Source organism: Podarcis bocagei (genome assembly GCF_964188305.1).
Source record: "Podarcis bocagei genome assembly, chromosome: 9".
Taxonomy (NCBI): Eukaryota; Metazoa; Chordata; class Lepidosauria; order Squamata; family Lacertidae; genus Podarcis; species Podarcis bocagei.
Window position 1 is genome coordinate 78,387,049 of NC_138134.1, and position 19,255 is coordinate 78,406,303.

Here is a 19,255-nt window from a genome sequence, read left to right on the forward strand (position 1 = left end):
ATGTGAAGTACTGGATGGAAGAAAAATTAGTAAGGAAAGATAATAAGAATATGTAGATGATTTGAGAAGGTTGTAGAATGCAAAGATTATTGTAAATTGTAGAATGTGGAGGAAATCGAGTGGGGGCGAGGAAGGAGAAAAGAATAACATGATGGACTGAGGAAATAGAAGTGGTGTTGGTTTTGGTACATCTGTATTGTAATGTGATATGTGAAAACCAATAAAAAAAAGAAGGGCGGAAAATGACTTGAGTTTTTTGGCAGAGAAGCGGTAATAAGTCTCTGAAGCCCCATCTCCTCCTCCTCCTCCTCCTCCTGTTTCTTCTCCATCATGCCGTGTGCCGTGTGACGTTGCTGTCGCACAGAGCACATTTTCACCCACCTGCAGCCCCTCTGGGTGCTTGGGACTACAAATCCCATCATCCAGTGCTGGCTGTGGACAATAGGAATTGTAGTCCCAAGCGCTTGGAGGGGCTGCAGGCAGTTCTAGGCTGGCATACGCAGCATGCAGCAAACCAGCTGACCCGTCCTGAGCTGCCCACGGCCGTTCAAGCCTCCATCCCTTTGGAGATCTTTCATTTGCCAAGCGCCGCGCTCGCCTCTCTCTCCAGGCCCAGCACAAACTGGTCGTTCAGGAAGAGCAGCTGCCCGTGCGGCAGGAACTTGTGGAGAAGGACCTCTGTCCTGTCGGCCTTGAGGACGACGTCGCTCCCTGAGCTCAGCAGCTTGAGGTGGTCGACCAGGGTCTTGGCAAGGTGCTTCAAGGTGCTCTCGGCCAGCAGGAGGTTCTCGTGGGGGTCGCAGACCAGAGCAAAGCCCAGGCACTGGATGCCCAGCCACAGAACGGTCTTGTCCTCAGAAAAGGGGTCCCCCGTGGGGAGGCGGAAGACCCCCGACGGGGCATCCTGGAGAGAAATGGGTTCGTCAGGGAGCTGGGCTAGGTGCTCGGACTGAGGCTTCCCGGAGGCTTGCTGGTGGAGTTTGCAGGCTGACTCCACTTGCCTGCGAATAGAGAGGATGCAGAGTTTTGACGTTTATCGGAGGGAGCTTTCCTTCCATGAAGGAGCTTGCGGGGAGAGAGAGAGAGACGCAGAAAAGTGGTGTGCATAAAAAGAGCAGCGCTGGATCAGGCCAATTGCCCACTTGTCCAGCAGCCTGTTCTCTCAGTGGCTGACCTGTGGGAAACCAACAAACCACTATAGTGGTACCTTGGTTCTCAAACTTAATCCGTTCCAGAAGTCCGTTCCAAAACCAAAGCGTTCCAAAACCAAGGCGCGCTTTCCCATAGGAGGTCATGCAAAACGAATTAATCCGTTCCAGACTTTTAAAAACAACCCCTAAAACAGCAATTTAACATACCGTAAATTTTACTATCTAATGAGACCATTGATCCATAATCTGAAAGGAATAATCAATGTACTGTACTATAAAATAAATAAGACAGAACAGTGGTACCTCTGGATGCGAACAGGATCCGTTCCGGAGCCCCGTTCGCATCCTGAAGGGAACGCAACCCGCGTCCGCGTGTCTGCACGTGCGTGGGTCGCGATTCTCCACTTCTGTGCATGCGTGTGATGTCATTTTGAGCGTCTGCGCATGCACAAGCGGTGAAACCTGGAAGTAACATGCTCCGTTACTTCCGGGTCACCGTGGAGCGCAACCCGAAAATGCTTAACCCAAAGCTACTTCAACCTGAGGTATGACTGTATTGTAAATGATAAAAATTAAAATTATTTTTTTTTCTTACCTGCACTGATGATAGTCATTGTTTGGATGGGGGGCTTTTATCCATTTCCACAGTCACACAATCAATCAATCAATCAATCAATCAGTAGCTGAACTGGGTTCCACACAGTCACAAAAACAAATTAAATGAAAAAGTCTTAAAAACAAAAGCGCAAAATAAAGAGCAAAAACAAAAATGCCAGGCTTGATCCTTTCTGGAAGTCCGTTTGACTTCCGAAATGTTCAAAAACCAAGGTACAGCTTCGGATTGGTGCAGGCGCCCTGGAAACAATAGCTGACAGCCGCGTCGAACGTTCCGAAAAACGTTAAAAAACTGGAACGCTTACTTCTGGGTTTTCAGAGTTTAGGAACCAAGGCGTTTGAGAACCAAGGCACCACTGTAGATGGTTGGGTGGGAGAGCTGCGGTAGGAATTCACACCTCTTCAACCAATGCGCCCCTTTGGTTCCAGACAGTACATGTGTAGAGGAGTCTTGAAAGCCCGTGACACAAATTTTCATGGCCCTCTAGCGGCTATGGTGGCTCATTCACCAGAAGTGACGTATTTAACATTAATTCTGGAAGTTTATATTCCGTTCTGACCAAACTAAGCCTCCTGGTGTACATTTTCCCCTAGGAGGCTGAGTTAGGTCGGAATCACGTACACACTTCCAGAGCACAGCATGCAGGTTGCGTTACCTGGCGACAGCCAGGATCTGCTCCTTCTTGCGCAGCCGCTCCTTCTCGCGATCCTGGGGACCACCATCGTCCAACCCTTCAGGGCCAAAGACCCTGGAATAGAGCACTCGGCAGCAGCCGGCCTCTTCCCCGGGTCGGCAGCGTAACGTCTGGATGAAGAAGGCGTGGACCATGGCGGGAGGCTGGGCGCTGCACAGGGCGGGAGAGAACATGGGATAGCTCAGTCGGTAAAGAAGGAGACTCTTTTTCCAATAATTTTTTATTGTTTTCTTTACATATGCTTTCTTAACATACATTAAAAGACGCCTGCTTCTTGGGAGAAAAGCAATGACAAGCCTAGACAGCATCTTAAAAAGCAGAGACATCACCTTGCTAACAAAGGTCCGTATAGTTAAAGCTATGGTTTTCCCAGTAGTGATGTATGGAAGTGAGAGCTGGACCATAAAGAAGGCTGATCACCGAAGAATTGATGCTTTTGAATTATGGTGCTGGAGGAGACTCTTGAGAGTCCCATGGACTGCAAGAAGATCAAACCTATCCATTCTGAAGGAAATCAGCCCTGAGTGCTCACTGGAAGGACAGATCCTGAAGCTGAGGCTCCAAGACTTTGGCCACCTCATGGGAAGAGAAGACTCCCTGGAAAAGACCTTGATGTTGGGAATGATGGAGGGCACAAGGAGAAGGGGACGACGGAGGATGAGATGGTTGTACAGTGTTCTCGAAGCTACCAGCATGAGTTTGACCAAACTGCGGGAGGCAGTGGAAGACAGAAGTGCCTGGCGTGGTCTGGTCCATGGGGGTCACGAAGAGTCGGACACGACTAAATGACTAAACAACAACCACCATACATTCTTCAACATATAGACTATTCTGCTCTGCCAAGTTCGTGACTTCCCTCCCTTAAGTTGGTATCCTTTATCAGGTCCATTCGCATATTTTACAATTTCACATCTTATCTATTTTACATTGCAAGAGTTACTTCAATCCTGCTAGTCTTTTTAAATTTTTACAACTCTCCTTCCAATACAGTGGTGCCTCGCAAGACGAAAATAATCCGTTCTGTGATTCTTTTCGTCTAGCGGTTTTTTCGTCTTGCGAAGCAAGCCCATTGACGGATTAGCGGATTAGCGCTATTAGCGCTATTAGCGGCTTTTAGCGGCTTATCGGCTTATCGGATCAGCTGATAAGCGGCTTAGAAAAAGGGGGGGGAAGGAAAAAAAACCCGCAGGAACTCGCAAGACATTTTCGTCTTGCGAAGCAAGCCCATAGGAGATTCATTTTGCGAAGCACCTCCAAAACGGAAAACTCTTTCGTCTAGCGAGTTTTCCGTCTTGCGAGGCATTCGTCTTGCGGGGCACCACTGTATTCAACAAATTTACTCCAATTGTCCTGGAATCTCTGATCGTCCTGATCCCGAATCCTTCCGGTCAGTTTGGCTAGCTCTGCATAGTCTCTCATTTTCGACTGCCACTCTGCAATAGTAGGAACTTCTTGTGATTTCCAATTTTGGGCCAGCAAAGTCCTTGCCGCATCTGCGGCATACATGAATAACCTTCGATCTTTTATCTTGATCTCCTTTCCCATCAGGCCGAGCAAAAAAGCCTCTAGCTTTTGGGGGAAGATATATTCCAATATTTTCTTAAGTTCATTATAAATCGACTCCCAAAATTTCTTCACTTTATCACACGTCCCCCACATATGATAATATTTCCCCATCCTCCTCTTCACACTTCTAACATTTTTTATCCCTCGCCCTATACATTTTTGCCAACTTTGCCGGCGTCAAATGCCATCTATAGATCATTTTCATTAAAGTTTCTTTCAGAGCCGTACATGCTGTAAATTTCACAATTCCACAATTTTATCCATGCATCCAATTCAGTGTTATGCCCAAAATCTACAGCCCATTTTATCATAGCTTCTTTCACTTCCTCATCTCTCGTAAACCATTCTAACAGCAAATCAGACATTCTGGATAGTGCTCTACCTCTGCTTTCTAGTAATTCAATTTTGGGTGAAGAAGGCGTGGACCATGGCGGGAGGCTGAGCGCTGCACAGGGCGGGACAGAACGCGGGATAGCTCAGTCGGTGGAACTCTTAATGTCTGGGCTGTGGGTTCGAGTCCCACGTTGGGGGAAAAGATTTCTGCATGGCAGGGGGTTGGACTAGATGACCCTCAGGCTCCTCCCAACTCTATGATTCCAGTCACAGCCCTATGCAGTGGCGTAGCGTGGGTTGTCAGCACCCGGGGCAAGGCAAGTAATTTGTGCCCCCTAACCCGTGGATTTGCGCCCCCTAACCCGTGGATTTGCGCCCCCAACCCTAACCCCCAGATGTTGCGCCCGGTGCGCCCGGCCCCCCCTGCACCCCCCACGCTACGCCACTGGCCCTATGCTCCATGAATTTGCTTCTGAAGTAGGAGGTTTCTTGCAGCAACCATGGCTAAATATCCACTGACAGGCCCCTTTTCCTCTCCAGGTTCAGAGGCAGAGACTGGGTGGGAATTCCTTAGCTGAGATCCCTTCACTGCAGAACTAGATCTGATCCCCACAGCAGCAACACTGTGAAATGGGAGACGCAGGGGCTGACCCCGCTCCCTCCCAGCTCTAACCACTGAGCAGCACTGCCTCTCCTGCGAAGAGACGCCCGCGGAACCTTCTGCCACTGGAGCATTGCCAGCCCGCCCCCCCCCACTCACCCCACTCACCCGTCTTCCCGGCGGCAGCGGCCAGAGGCTCCCGGACCCTCCGAGAAGCGAAGGCGAAGCTGCACAACAGCTGCTTCTAAGGGGAGGGATGGGGAAAACTACATTTCCCAGCATGCCGCGCGGGTTAAAAGTCGGCTCAGCTGCCCGCTGGAACATTCCGCTATGCACTCTGGGAGATGTAGTTTCGTGGCGTAAAGCTGGCCGCCCGGCCTGACTGCCGCTTCCTTTCGCGCCATGCGCATGCGTCTGCCTGTAATTCTTACTATGATTGGCTAAAGGGCTAAAGGAGGCGCGGCTTCACAATTTCCGGGTTCATAGAGCGGTTGGGCGTCTCCCAAGTGCGAGTGGCAGGCACTCGGCCAATAGGAGGAAAGAGAAGGCTTAAGAGCCGGGAGGCGGGGAAAGTCTCCCAAAGGGAGCAGGCGCTGATTGGGCCGCGGTTCCGATAGACAAGGCTGCGCCTCCAACGATTGGCTAGTCCTGCAGAATGCAAAACTAGGCTGGATTTTGGAGCGCTCTGCCCCTTTGATGGGTTTGAGCCCTTTGATCAGGCATAGGCAAACTCGGCCCTCCAGATGTTTTGGGACTACAACTCCCATCATCCCCAGCTAACAGGACCAGTGGTCAGGGATGGTGGGAATTGTAGTCCCAAAACATCTGGAAGGCCGAGTTTGCCTATGCCTGCCTTTAATATTTTCATTTTCAAAGCTTTGGGTGGGTTTTGGATACATTTTAAAGTAAATTCCTCCCCAAAATGAATTCCTGCAAGGGAATAGGTCTGCAAGTGCAGCAGGAGACCCTTCCCTCACCCAGACGGCTTAGATTCATCCAAATCCCAGCCTTTCCCTCTCTCTCCTGCTTTAATCAAAATTTATCCGTCGGGAAGGGGGGGATCAGATTATTATTATTATTATTATTATTATTATTATTATTATTATTATTATTATTATTTTAAAAAAAGGTCTGCTGCCAACAACTTGTTTGTGATATCTAAGTGACCGACAGCACCCAGCAATGAAACGGCTAGCACATTTGCAAAGCTAAGCAGGGTCCTTTATGGTTTCAAAGTGGATGGGAGACCATGTGTTGAGATTCCTGCATTGCAGGGGGTTGGCCTAGATGACCCTCAGGGTCCCTTCCAACTCTTTGTTGTTGTTTAGTCATTTAGTCGTGTCCGCCTCTTCGTGACCCCCTGGACCAGAGCACGCCAGGCACTCCTGTCTTCCACTGCCTCCCGCAGTTTGGTCAAACTCATGTTTGTAGCTTCGAGAAAACTGTCCAACCATCTCGTCCTCCGTCGTCCCCTTCTCCTTGCGCCCTCCATCTTTCCCAACATCAGGGTCTTTTCCAGGGAGTCTTCTCTTCTCCTGAGGTGGCCAAAGTCTTGGAGCCTCAGCTTCAGGATCTGTCCTTCCAGTGAGCACTCAAGGCTGATTTCCTTCAGAATGAAGAGGTTTGATCTTCTTGCAGTCCATGGGACTCTCAAGAGTCTCCTCCAGCACCAGAATTCAAAAGCATCCATTCTTCGGCGATCAGCCTTCTTGATGGTCCAGCTCTCACTTCCATACATCACTACTGGGAAAACCATAGCTTTAACTATACAGACCTTTGTTGGAAAGGTGATCATAGAATCATAGAGTTGGAAGAGACCACAAGGGCCATCGAGTCCAACCCCCTGCCAAGCAGGAAACACCATCAGAGCACTCCTGATGTACACTCCTGGTGTACATAGCTTCTCCCAAAGCGGCCTGGGGACTGCAGTCTGCCCTTCAGAGAGCCACAATTCCCAGCGCCCTTAGCAAACTACAGTTCCCAGCATCTTTTGGGTAGAAACCATGATGTGCTTTAAAGCTTTGGTGTGGGTGTGACCCTATTTGCAAAAGGACAGAACAACACTGTCAGTTGTCAGCCAGCAGGGGGCGCTCCAAGATTGGGTTTGCAATCTGCCACAGTCTTAAATCCAATAAACACACAAGACATAACCGGCTGTACGTTTGAAAAATAATATATACTATTCATTGTATTGAATTGTAGATTTCAACAGAAATAGCTCACAAAGTTCAACGAAAAACGTAGAAGAACCAGTGGATCAGTTCATTCTCTAATCAGTTTATGCATAAGGTCCTTATATGTGAAAGTGTCTATTCCACTTGTCTGTTCATAAAATCCAACAATCCACACGAAAAGTTGTTGCAGTTCCACAGAATCCTTTCACAGAGTCTAAGACAATGATTTCTGGAATATTAGCCTTGTTTCGCCATCTTGGGCTTCATCAGTAGTACAAACTCATATATTATATCACAGGCCAGTGGATCTTATAACATAGCAGAAGGGTCTTTTACTTAGCCGGTTACATCTTGTGTGTTTATTGAATATGTTTCACATAACCAGAGGTTTGTTGTCGTTTTGCACAGTCTTAAATCCAGCATGATTTGAAATTTCAAATGGAGAGCCAACGATGCCAAAAACGTAGAGAAGAGAGAAGCAGAATACATTCATTGCAATCCACTAAATTCATATTAAACAATTAAAATTCGTGGTGTACCCACACTTTGTTTCAAATTTGGGTTTTAGTTGCCTTCTATCTCTTAATCTTATGTATTCAAGTAATTTTGTACATTGGGCTGCTTCCTAAACTTTCTTATCCAGTCTCCCCCTGTTACAGGTTTTTTGCTGTGATTATATATATCGCATAGCTGTGATTCCTGCATTGCAGTGGGTGAGACTAGATGGCCCTTAGGGACTCTACAACTCTATGGTTTGCCATAATAGATTTAGCAACTGTCAAAAATAAGAAAACATTATAACTCAGGCCTTAAGCATCCCAGAATACTATGCTTCTATAAAAGCTTCAAGCTTTAGTTCATATTCAACTGCTGTTCGAATTCCAGCTAAGTTCTATTCAAAATAGACCTGCTGAAATTAGGGGCCCAAAGCTTGTCATACCCATTAATTTCAATGGCCCTACTCTGCTCTGATAAACGTTAGATAAGGATTTGCAAAGAGCCCTGCAGCTGGATCAGGCCAAAGGAGCCCATCCTAACACGAGTCAACAGTGTGATGATGCAGCAGCAAAAATAAGCGAGTGCTTTTGCACACACAAAAAAGCAACTTTTTCTTAGTAACAGCAATAATAATCATAATATATCCCCTGAATCTCCTATGCTGTGATGGAAGCCTCCCTGTTTTGCACCACCATGCCCTGAAAGGCTGTGAAAATCAAAGCAACAGAAACTAGGAAATTGCAAGGGTTCTTTGAACTCATTCCCCTACCCAGCACAATTTTAGAAGGTGGCTTTCCTTTCCATTTGCCTGCTGTCAAAGTTTCCCTCCCAAATAAATGCCTGTGTGTGTGTGTGTGTGTTGTGTGTTGTGTGTGTGTTGCTGCAAGAGGAGACTCAACGCAGAAAAGCAAGACCAAGCTTGAAAGTTGTGCCTTTGGGAGAACTTTAGTGGAGGTTACGAATTTTCAGACACTCCCTCAATTCGCTTCCCACGCTTCTCCTTGCCTGGGGGCCAAGACTCCCAAGTCCAGCTCCTCCCCTTCAGATTAGGGAGCCAAACCAGGGAGGGTGCAGCTTCTTAACCCTTCTTGTCCTGGCGGTTTCCAGAGAGAGTTTTTTTAAGGCCTGCGCAAAAGAGGACTTTGGTTTTCTCAAGGGGTCAGCAGTTACGCATCTTTGGCCACTATGACAAAGTCCTCAGGCGTGGGGGGGGGACAGCATGGTATAGTGGTTAGATTGTTGGGTGGGAGCCTAGGTTCCAATCCCCACTAACGCATGACGCTGCTTTGCTTGACCCTGGGCTGCTCAGCATCTCCTGGCAGAGTCTACCTCGCAAGGTTGTTGTGAAGGAGAACCACCACCGTATGGTGCAAAAGGGGGAGATGAAATTCACTTAATTATCGGGGGTGGAGGGAGAGAGTTGCTCTTTCTTTATTTCCCAAAATTTTGCAGGCAAGATGGGAGGGGATGGAGAGGGGAAGGCGACCTTTCGGCTGCTGAGTCAAGGTGTCCTGGAAAAGGTGAAGACGGCGAGAGATGAGGGCCAATCCTAGGCCGGTTTATCAGAAGAGGTTCCCTCCAGTCCCCATCTTAAGGAACAAATTCCGCTCAAAATTTCTGATCTGTTACCCACCTACACAGACACACACACATGCTTCAGACGTCACATCAAGAAGATTGTAGCCCCTTTGAGCCCATTTTGCAGGGTTGCCAACTGCTGGTGGTGAGGACAGATTTGTATGCAAAAAGAACAGAGTGGAGTTTTTTTTAAAAAAAAAAAGTTGGCAAACCTGCTTCTTTCTCTCATTTATGCCTTCTCTCTACCTCTCTTTTAAATCAGAAACAGTGAAGGTTCTGTGTGAGTGTCTGGAGGTGGTTGGAGGATGGATGGCGGCTAACATATTGAGGTTGAATCCCGACAAGACAGAAGTACTGTTTTGGGGAGACGGGGTGGGCTGGTGTGGGGGACTCCCTGGTCCTGTATGGGGTAACTGTGCCCCTGAAGGACCAGGTGCGCAGCCTGGGAGTCATTTTGGACTCACAGCTGTCCATGGAGGCGCAGGTCAATTCTGTATCCAGGGCAGCTGTCTACCAGCTCCACCTGGTACGCAGGATAGACACTCCCTGCCCACAGACTGTCTCGCCAGGGTGGTGCATGCTCTGGTTAACTCTCACTTGAACTACTGCAATGCGCTCTGTGTGGGGCTACCTTTGAAGGTGACCCGGAAACAACTACTAATCCAGAATGCAGCAGCTAGACTGGTGACTGGGGGTGGCCGCTGAGACCACATAACACCGGTCTTGAAAGACCTACATTGGCTCCCAGTACGTTTCCGAGCACAATTCAAAGTGTTGGTGCTGACCTTTAAAGCCCTAAACGGCCTCGGTCCAGTATATCTGAAGGAGCGTCTCCACCCCCATCGTTCTGCCCGGACACTGAGGTCCAGCGCCAAAGGCCTTCTGGCAATTCCCTCACTGCAAGAAGCCAAGTTACAGGGAACCAGGCAGAGGGCCTTCTCGGTAGTGGCGCCTTCCCTGTGGAACCCCCTCCCTTCAGATGTGAAGGAAACAAGCAGCTATCCTATCTTTAAAAGACATCTCAAGGCAGCCCTGTTTAGGGAAGTTTTTAATATTTAATGCTGTATTGTTTTTAACACTCGATTGGGAGCCGCCCAGAGTGGCTGGGGAAACTCAGCCAGATGGGCAGGATTTACCGTATTTTTTGCTCTATAACACGCACCCGACCATAACACGCATGTAGTTTTTAGAGGAGGAAAATCCATAGGCATGCCACCCGTAGGCATTCCCTCCATAACACGCACAGACATTTCCCCTTACTTTTTAGGAGGAAAAAAGTGAGTGTTATGGTGCAAAAAATACGGTAAATAAATTATTATTATTATTATTATTATTATTATTATTATTATTATTATTATTATTATTCTAAAATACCGCCTGCCATGTTCCCATCAGCCTTCCCTGTTGCCATTCCTTCACTGAAGTTTTATTCCCTCCGCAGTCTTTCCCAATTTAGAATTCTCCATTATTTGAGGGTAGCGTTCTTTCCCAAGCCTTGCGCTTAAAATCCTGAGGACTGGGGGTGGTTTGCTCTTCGGCAAAAAGTGAATAATAAACATTTTCTTTTCATTGCAGGCCTCAGGAGAAAGCATGGCCAGGCAACAAGAAGTGCAGAAACAGTATTTCTCAAGTTCGTCCCTGTGTGTGTTTGCAAATGAATTGTGACCTGTTCTCTCCACTGCAATAAACTTGACTCCAGTTAAATTACAGAACCCAAACCATTGCGACTCCTCTGCCACACACCTCTTAACCTGTCGTGAAATAAAATCGTGCCAAGTGGCCAGGGGGGGGAAATACCAACCACGGGACAGAGAGATCCGAAGGCTTTGCAGGATGGGATTTGTGATTTTAGAAGGCGGAGGGGGTCCTGTTCTCCAGCGTGGGACGGAGGAAAGGGCCTCTCTTTAGTCACATGAAGGTCCCACATGCGAGGTTTGAAGACCGAGTGCAGTGGCTTAGCATAACAGTGATTCACAATTCCGGGAAGACTTGGCACAGAGTCCGGAAGCCTGAAATCTGAAGCTGAGCAGGAAGGGCCTGCCCTCCTAACTTCTGCAAAAGTCAGCCAAATTCACATTGCAGGGCCACGTGAGAGGGTTTCCCTCAGCCTCACACGTGGCTCTCTGCCCTCCAAAAAGAGCCATTATTTAAACCCAAACATCCCCCCGCTGCAAAGCAACATATGTACGACCATGGTTGTCGCTGGGGTTGTTGGTTTTTGTATACTTCTCGTTGGTGTTTTGTGCATATGTATATACAGTGGTACCTCGGGTTAAGTACTTGATTTGTTCCGGAGGTCCGTTCTTAACCTGAAACTGTTCTTAACCTGAAGCACCACTTTAGCTAATGGGGCCTCCCGCTGCCTCCGCGCCACAGGAGCACAATTTCTGTTCTCATCCTGAAGCAAAGTTCTTAACCCAAGGGGTACTATTTCCGGGTTAGTGCAGTCTGTAACCTGAAGCGTATGTAACCTGAAGCATATGTAACCCGAGGTACCACTGTATATAGACAGACAGATCGCAAACACACACATTTATTATTTCCTAAAATGTATACGCCACTTGATTGTCAAAAGCAAACAAACCTCAAAGCTGTTTACTACAATGCAGTTATTTGTTAAAAAAAAACCCAAAACGTTCAAAAATATTAAAAACCAGCCATAAACTAAGACACACACCAGCATTCTAGCCAACTGGGTTGGCTTGCCCAGTGCTATTTTCCTAGAAAAAGAGGTGCCAGAGCTCGCCACGACCTGCTGCCCTCGTAGAATGTCCAGGGCACCTACCTGAGAGGTGCTGGAGCTGAGCTCCGGCAGAAAAAAAAAGCCCTGGGTTTGTGTAAACAAAAATGTTTTCAAGGGTGTGGTGAAGGAGCCTGCCTGCTCTCAAGTGGCAGGGAGTTCCAAAGTGTAGGCACTGCTACACCCAACGGTCAAGTTCTTACCAACGTGGAACGGGTATTAGGTGGCACCTGTAACAGTTCCAGTTCTGATGATCAAAGCAGCCAAGAGGTCGTATCTGGGGTAAGGCGATCTCACAGGTAAACTGGTCCCAAGTTGCTAAAGGCTTGTGTACTAACAGTTGTAGAATCATACAGTTGGAAGGGACCCTGAGGGCCATCTAGTCCAACCCCCTGCAATGCAGGAATACGCAGCTGTCCCATATGGGGATTGAACCTGCAACCTTGGTGTTATCAACGCCATGTGCTATCCCACTGAGCTATCCAGGCTTGTTGTTATGTTTATGCCCTGTCTTTTGCCCTAACAGGGACTCAAGGCGGCTTACGGATAAAATATTAACAGCTAAAAACAATTACACATGAATAGAATTAAAACTATGATTTTACACCATGAACCCTAAGTACCCCCAGAATCACACTGCTATTATCCCCTTCTTCTTTAGGATGGGGAACAAATGCCTTAACTATGGCATGAGAATCTGTTCAACAGGTCCAGCTCCTCCCATCACAGATTCTCTCCAATGGGAGCAGGCAGAAGGTCCTACATCTGCAGGCGGAGCTGAGAAAGCGTCCCTGATTCCAGAGCTGCTGCCAGCCTGTGTAGACAAGACAGCAAGGTGGACCATAGAATCATAGAATCATAGAGTTGGAAGAGACCACAAGGGCCATCGAGTCCAACCCCCTGCCAAGCAGGAAACACCATCAGAGCACTCCTGACATATGGTTGTCAAGCCTCTGCTTAAAGACCTCCAAAGGAGGAGACTCCACCACACTCCTGGGCAGCAAATTCCACTGTCGAACAGCTCTTACTGTCAGGAAGTTCTTCCTAATGTTTAGGTGGAATCTTCTTTCTAAAGACCAATAGCATCACTCTGTATAAAGCCACTGTCTAGGTATATCTCACCTGTTGTCTAGCTACATTTCTCTGCACCATGTCTGATCTCCAAAGCACTATTGAATCACACACCCACATATTCATAATAATAATAATTTATTATTGATACCCCGCCCATCTGGCTGGGTTTCCCCAGCCACTCTAGGTGGCTTCCAACAAAATAATAAAAACACAATAAAGCATCAGACTTCCCTAAACAAGGCTGCCTTCAGATGTCTTCTCAAAGTCAGATAGTTGTTTATTTCCTTGACATCTGGTGGGACAGCGTTCCACAGGGCGGGCACCACCACCGAGAAGGCCCTCTGCCTGGTTCCCTGTAACTTTACTTCTCGCAGGGAGGGAACCGCCAGAAGGCCCTCGGAGGTGGACCTCAGTGTCTGGGCAGAAAGATGGAGGTGGAGGTATACTGGGCCGAGGCTCTTTTGGGCTTTAAAGGACAGCACCAACACTTTGAATTGTGCTCGGAAATGTACTGGGAGCCAATGTAGGTCTTTTAGGACTGGTGTTATGTGGTCTCGGTGGTCACTCCCATCACCAGTCTAGCTGCCTCATTCTAGTTGTAGTTTCCGGGTCACCTTCAAAGGTAGCCCCACATAGAGCTCATTGCAGTAGTCCAAGCGGGAGATAACCAGAGCATGCACCACTCTGGCGAGACAACAGGCAGGGAGGGTCTCACCCTGCATACCAGATGGAGCTGGTAGACAGTTGCCCTGGACACAGAATTGACCTGCGCCTCCATGGACTGCTGTGAGTCCAAAATGACTCCCAGGTCCCACGGGGCACAGTTACCCCATTCAGACCAGGGAGTGCTGCACACCCGCCCGCCCCCTGTCCCCCCAAAACAGTCCTTTTGTCAGGATTCAACCTCCATCTGTTAGCTGCCATTCACCTAGGTTCCAAAGTGTACCTTTAAAAATGCACACCCAGAGACACACAGGCATTGTATGCCTTCGCCTCCCCAGGAAGAAACCTGACTTCCATTTCCAAATCAAACCATTTCAGGTGTGGGGCGGGAAACAATAGTTTCTTTGCACGTGATGTGGAAACGTCTCTGCTGAGACAGGCTCATATACCTAACCATTTGGCTTGGGCAGGGCATAGACCACACAGGCATCTGACTCCACACCAGCGGGAGCGAAGTCAGTGGTGGGGCCTCCATTTAAGCCCAGAAGGCCCCACGCCCTTCTGTGTTCGTAGCTCCAGACACGCCTGCATTCCAGGCATAGTCCTCCCTTTCATGAATGGAAAAGCATCTCTTGTGTTAAAATGCAAACAGTCTGAGAAGCAGCTGTGTTACTCATTCAGAGGTTGCACAAGTTGGCAGATTGTCACCTGGGGCGCCCTCCAAGTGTTTTGCCCTTCTGCAACTCGCGCCAGGAGGGCGCCAGCTTGGGAGACGGTCAGATCGCACATGTCACTGTTTGCGCATTTATTTTCTTTGCAAATGGCGCAGGTTCGCAAAGGCCCAACAAAATTTAAGCCAGACAAAAGCAGTGAGTGAAACCCCATGCGTAAGGCTTCCTCGATTTAGGTGCAGGGACCAATCTAACATTTTAAAGCAGAAGAAGCCTGGCAGGATCCTGACCCTTGCACCAGGTGTGTCAAAAAGGAGTGTCAGCTTTCAAAACCAGAGCGGGAGCCCAAGACATTTGGTGGCCTGAGGCAGAGAAGCAATCAGCATCTCCACCCTCCAGCACTCAAGGTGCCCAAGGCCACTCAGGTTATTTTGGTGCCTGAGGCCAAGCAAAAAAAAGGAAGAATACAGCAGCAGTACATTAAATAAAAAAGGGATGCGGGTGGCGCTGTGGGTTAAACCACAGAGCCTAGGGCTTGCTGATCAGAAGGTCGGCGGTTCGAATCCCCGCGACGGGGTGAGCTCCCATTGCTCGGTCCCTGCTCCTGCCCACCTAGCAGTTCGAAAGCACGTCAAAGTGCAAGTAGATAAATAGGTACCGCTCTGGCAGGAAGGTAAACGGCGTTTCCGTGCGCTGCTCTGGTTCACCAGAAGCGGCTTAGCCATGCTGGCCACATGACCCGGAAGCTGTACGCCGGCTCCCTCGGCCAATAAAGTGAGATGAGCGCCACAACCCGAGTCGGCCACGACTGGACCTAATGGTCAGGGGTCCCTTTACCTTACATTAAATAATGAGCAATTTGCTTTCTCCTGATACCCCAAGTCAGCTACTTCATTCCATCTAATGGCAGAGCCAGGGCAGGAGACGTTTCTCAGTCTGAGGACCAGTTTCCTTCTGGAGAACTTTCCAGGGGCCTCATGCAGCAGTTTTGGGGGCCATCCGTTAGTGATTCTCCAGTTGTGGTTCCTGCGTTGCTGGGGGGTTAGACTAGATGTCCTTTGGGGGTCCCATCCAAATGCGCTATTCTACCGTTCACGCGAGAGAGGAGCAATGGATACAGCCCTTAACTTTCTACAGCGAGGCCTTATTCCAGACAGACGGAAGCTACGAGGTTTACACCTGGGCAAGCAATTTCATTCTGACCGGCTTTGGGGAAGGCTGTGCTAGCTAGAGCAGTGAGAGAGGAGTTCCACAGCCTTGCCAGGGTTTATTTTAAACTTTCAACGTTGACGTGACCAAGGCTCCCTTCCAAGGCATGTGTTGGGACAGCTTCCCAACTTTTGAAGAGCTCACATCAGATTTCCCCCCGGATGCTGCCAGCGAATCGCGCAAGTGAAGGGTTTGGCTTTTTGAACTGATCTGGATAAAGCAGCACGTGGTTCTGCTCTGGGTGGGTAGAGGCATTTCGCTTCCCAAAAACGTGAGCCACGTGAACTTCTGCCCGATTTGGCAGCCATCGATTGTAGGTTAGGGAAGCGCGTGCCAAGGAGGCCAGCAGCGGCAACGTGACACAAAGAGGCCGTTTAATTCCTGGTTTTAAAGTTTAAAAAGTTAACCGAGAGCTGCCAGCTGTGAATGCAGTTTATTTTGAAGGCTGTTTGGAAAACAGCAGCGCCTTTTCTAACCACCACGAATTCAGTTTATTGATTGCCTTCATAGCTCCCCCCCCAAAAAAAATCTATGGGTATTGTTGTCTCCCACAAAAACCCTGTGTGGAAGTAGCAGCCGAGAGGCAGTGGATCGGCCTGAGATCACCCAGTGAGCTTCATGGGCGAGTGGGGATTCGAACCCTGGTCTCCCAGGACCTAGTGCTACACTCTAACCACTGCACCACACTGCCTTTGGACAGGATCTCTTCTGCAAGCTATTCTTCTGTATTTTGATTGAATAAAGTCTCCAGCTAAGCCAAGCTTGCATTTCAGGTGGTTTACGGCTTGCTAGCCTGTGCATTTAATATGGGAGAAAGCTCCACTGGGCCTGATTGGATTTACCTCCAAGTAAACGTGCACAAGATCCAACCTCTCCATTCTGAAGGAAATCAGCCCTAGTGCTCACTGGAAGGACAGATCCTGAAGCTGAGGCTCCAAGACTTTGGCCACCTCCTGAGAAGAGAAGACTCCCTGGAAAAGACCCTGATGTTGGGAAAGATGGAGGGCACAAGGAGAAAGGGACGACAGAGGACGAGATGGTGGGACAGTGTTCTCGAAGCTACAAACATGAGTTTGACCAAACTGTGGGAGGCAGTGGAAGACAGGAGTGCCTGGCGTGCTCTGGTCCAGGGGGTCATGAAGAGTCAGACATGACTAAACAACTAAACAACAAAACATGCACAGGATTTGCTCTTAAACCTATATTCCCACGTTTATAGATTCAACCAAGGCAAAACGTATTACTACTATATTGTAATATTCCTATAGGAGCCACCTCCTCCAAGCTGATTTGAACCTGGCAACCCTCATTCATGTCTCTGAGGTCTCAGAACTGGACTAAATAAATGTTATTTGCAGAGCACTGCCTTAGAAGATTCAAATCCCATTGAGACCACGGTTGTGGTACCTAGTCCTCATGAAAGTTTTTTATCATTTCTAGGAGGAAAGCTAGGATCCCACCTGCACACACTTGTTTTTTTTTTGTGTGTGTGTGTGTTTCTACAGCTTTGAGGGGTAGTCCCACACAGTCATCCTATCCCTGCCAGGTATTTTTTTGTGGGGGTGGCATATGAATTGAATGTGGCAGTAGCAAAAGTAGATAAGAGGGCACAGTAAGGCCAAATGGCTTGGGAGATGTGGAGGGGTAACAGGCGAGGCAGGAGACTGTCCTACATAAACCTACATGGTCTACTCTAAGCAATGTGGGCAGTGGAAACAGCCTTTGAGTGTGTTAAGAAACCAGGACGGCAAATAAACCCGACGCCATGGCGAAATACCAAAAGAATTGCAATTTCTGGGTAGAGCAGACTTTTGGGACAGATGGTGCAAAAATTAAAAATAAATTGACAGCCCTTCTTTTCCTAGAAAAGTGTTCAGGGGTACTCTCATTTTCCTATTCATATTGAAATACTGCCCCCCAATAAATGTTTAGGGGTATGCATACCCCTACTCCCCCCCAAAGAAAGAAAGCACTAGTCCTGTGGAAAAATCACCAACCCCAGTCAAGTCGCATTCACACAATAGAAGGGGAAATCATGTGATTAGCTGAGATTCCTGCATTGCAGGGGGCTGGACTAGATGGCCTTGGGTTCCCTCCCAACTCTGCCGTTCTGCGATTCTGTGAATCTCCCACTTCAAAGGGGAGCGACCACCGCAGCTCGCCAGGAAAGCTCTGTACAAAGACCAGCATTTGAGACTTTTTCTGAAACAGCTTCGCAGTTTATTCACTCCCTGATTACACATGGCAGCGTTAGGGGTGGGGCGAAGGGACAAAAAAAGAGCATTTTTCCTTTTTCCAATGGAAGAAATGTCAAGGGGTGCAGAGAGCACACCCTGGGTGTACAAAGCAAACAATCATCATTCTTGCGATATCCGGGAGCCCCTCTCCCCCCTCAGGTGAAAACACAAGTTTAATACCCACTTTGATGCCAAACCGGAATCAAGAGTTTTACAGATGGTCACCCCGACGCAGAGAAAACCCAAGTGTGGGCTTCAGGATCATGAACCATGAGCATAAATAGATATATATATACACACACAAATAGAACCTTTCCTCTGCATCAGAGCAGGGTCTCAGCGGGAACTTCAAGCGCGAGGTGGAGGGCCCCAATTCCCCGGTTCCCTGCAACCCAGGAGGGGAGTCAGGGATGCAGGATTCACAGTAGAAGCGACGGCTCACAACTTGCAGAGATTAAGCGCCACCGTGAAGACGCGGGAGGCACAGCAACCGGGTCCGAGCCGCGTCCAGAATTAGGTCGGTCAACAATGGCAGTGGAACCGCACGCCATTCCAGGCGTTTGGGAATACATTGCCCATCAGCCCCAGCCAGACAAGGTGCATGATGGGTGTTGTAGTCCCAAGGCATCTGGTTAGCAATGGCTGCAGGGCTCATCACAGTGATGTGGAGGTGGTTTATTAAGAGACAAGTGCAACACGCACGCACGCAAGTTGGAAGCCACCAACGGGCAGTAAACAGTTCGAAGTATAGAGTCTCCAACAATTTGGTGGCACACACGAAACGCCACAGATCTAAGCCTGACCAGTGAGCAAAGGCCTGGCCTCTCACGCTACAAATCAGTTAACGGAAAGTCCTTTTTCTCTAGACGGAAACATACAGCATTCAGGTAGAGGGCTCTTCCTCTCCCCAATCCCAAAAATAGTCAAGCTACAAGACGTTTCTTCAGAGCTCTAGGGTGGGGTTTCCAGGGCAGGGAGATAGTTCCAAGTGCCAACACTGAAGCCCATTAGACTCCTTGTCACCCAGATACTGGCAGGTTTTTTTGGGGGGGGGAGCTGGGGGCTTTTCGTAGAGGACAGTCCCCCAAATACTAAAACGCAGTATTTTTTTTCTTCAAAATGTTTCCCTTCCGCTCAGAACTTCTGTGAACATTTCTGCCCAGCATCCTGGGCTCACTATAAATAAACTGCATCCAAATTTAAAAGGTACACCTCTGTTTTCCATTCATCTGCCACATGCGGTGGAAATAAAAGAGGACTGGTAGAATGGGTTTGCGGTAAAAACAAAAAATTAAAAGCACTCCCCAATTTTTTTTAAAAAAACACACAAAATCTACAATTCTTCTGTATCTGAATTAAACATAAAAAGGTATTCAGAAGAGCCTGATAGGAGTGATGATCCCACAACTTCATTAAAAAAAAACAACAGCAAGTCGTTCTACTTTCAGAT

At 48.3% G+C, this 19,255-nt stretch overlaps 1 protein-coding gene across 1 annotated transcript; it reads right to left on the reverse strand.

Annotated features, from left to right (window-relative positions):
• Nucleotides 1–173: 173 nt before the first annotated feature.
• Nucleotides 174–5,226, reverse strand: AP5S1 (adaptor related protein complex 5 subunit sigma 1). Its single transcript, XM_081207458.1, has 3 exons — nt 5,130–5,226; nt 2,423–2,611; nt 174–1,001 (listed from the first exon to the last, which is right to left on the reverse strand). The coding sequence occupies exons 2-3, from the start codon at nt 2,593–2,595 to the stop codon at nt 575–577; spliced, it is 600 nt and encodes a 199-aa protein (XP_081063584.1). The 5' UTR covers nt 2,596–2,611; nt 5,130–5,226; the 3' UTR covers nt 174–574.
• Between the last annotated feature and the right edge of the window lie 14,029 nt (nt 5,227–19,255).

Coding starts and splice junctions, on each gene's coding strand:
- AP5S1 (XM_081207458.1), bottom strand. CDS start 2,595: ATGGTCCACGCCTTCTTCATCCAGACGTTACGCTGCCGACCCGGGGAA. Junction 1,002..2,422: donor CAGATCCTGGCTGTCGCCAG/GTAACGCAACCT, acceptor CTCTATTCGCAG/GCAAGTGGAGTCAGCCTGCA.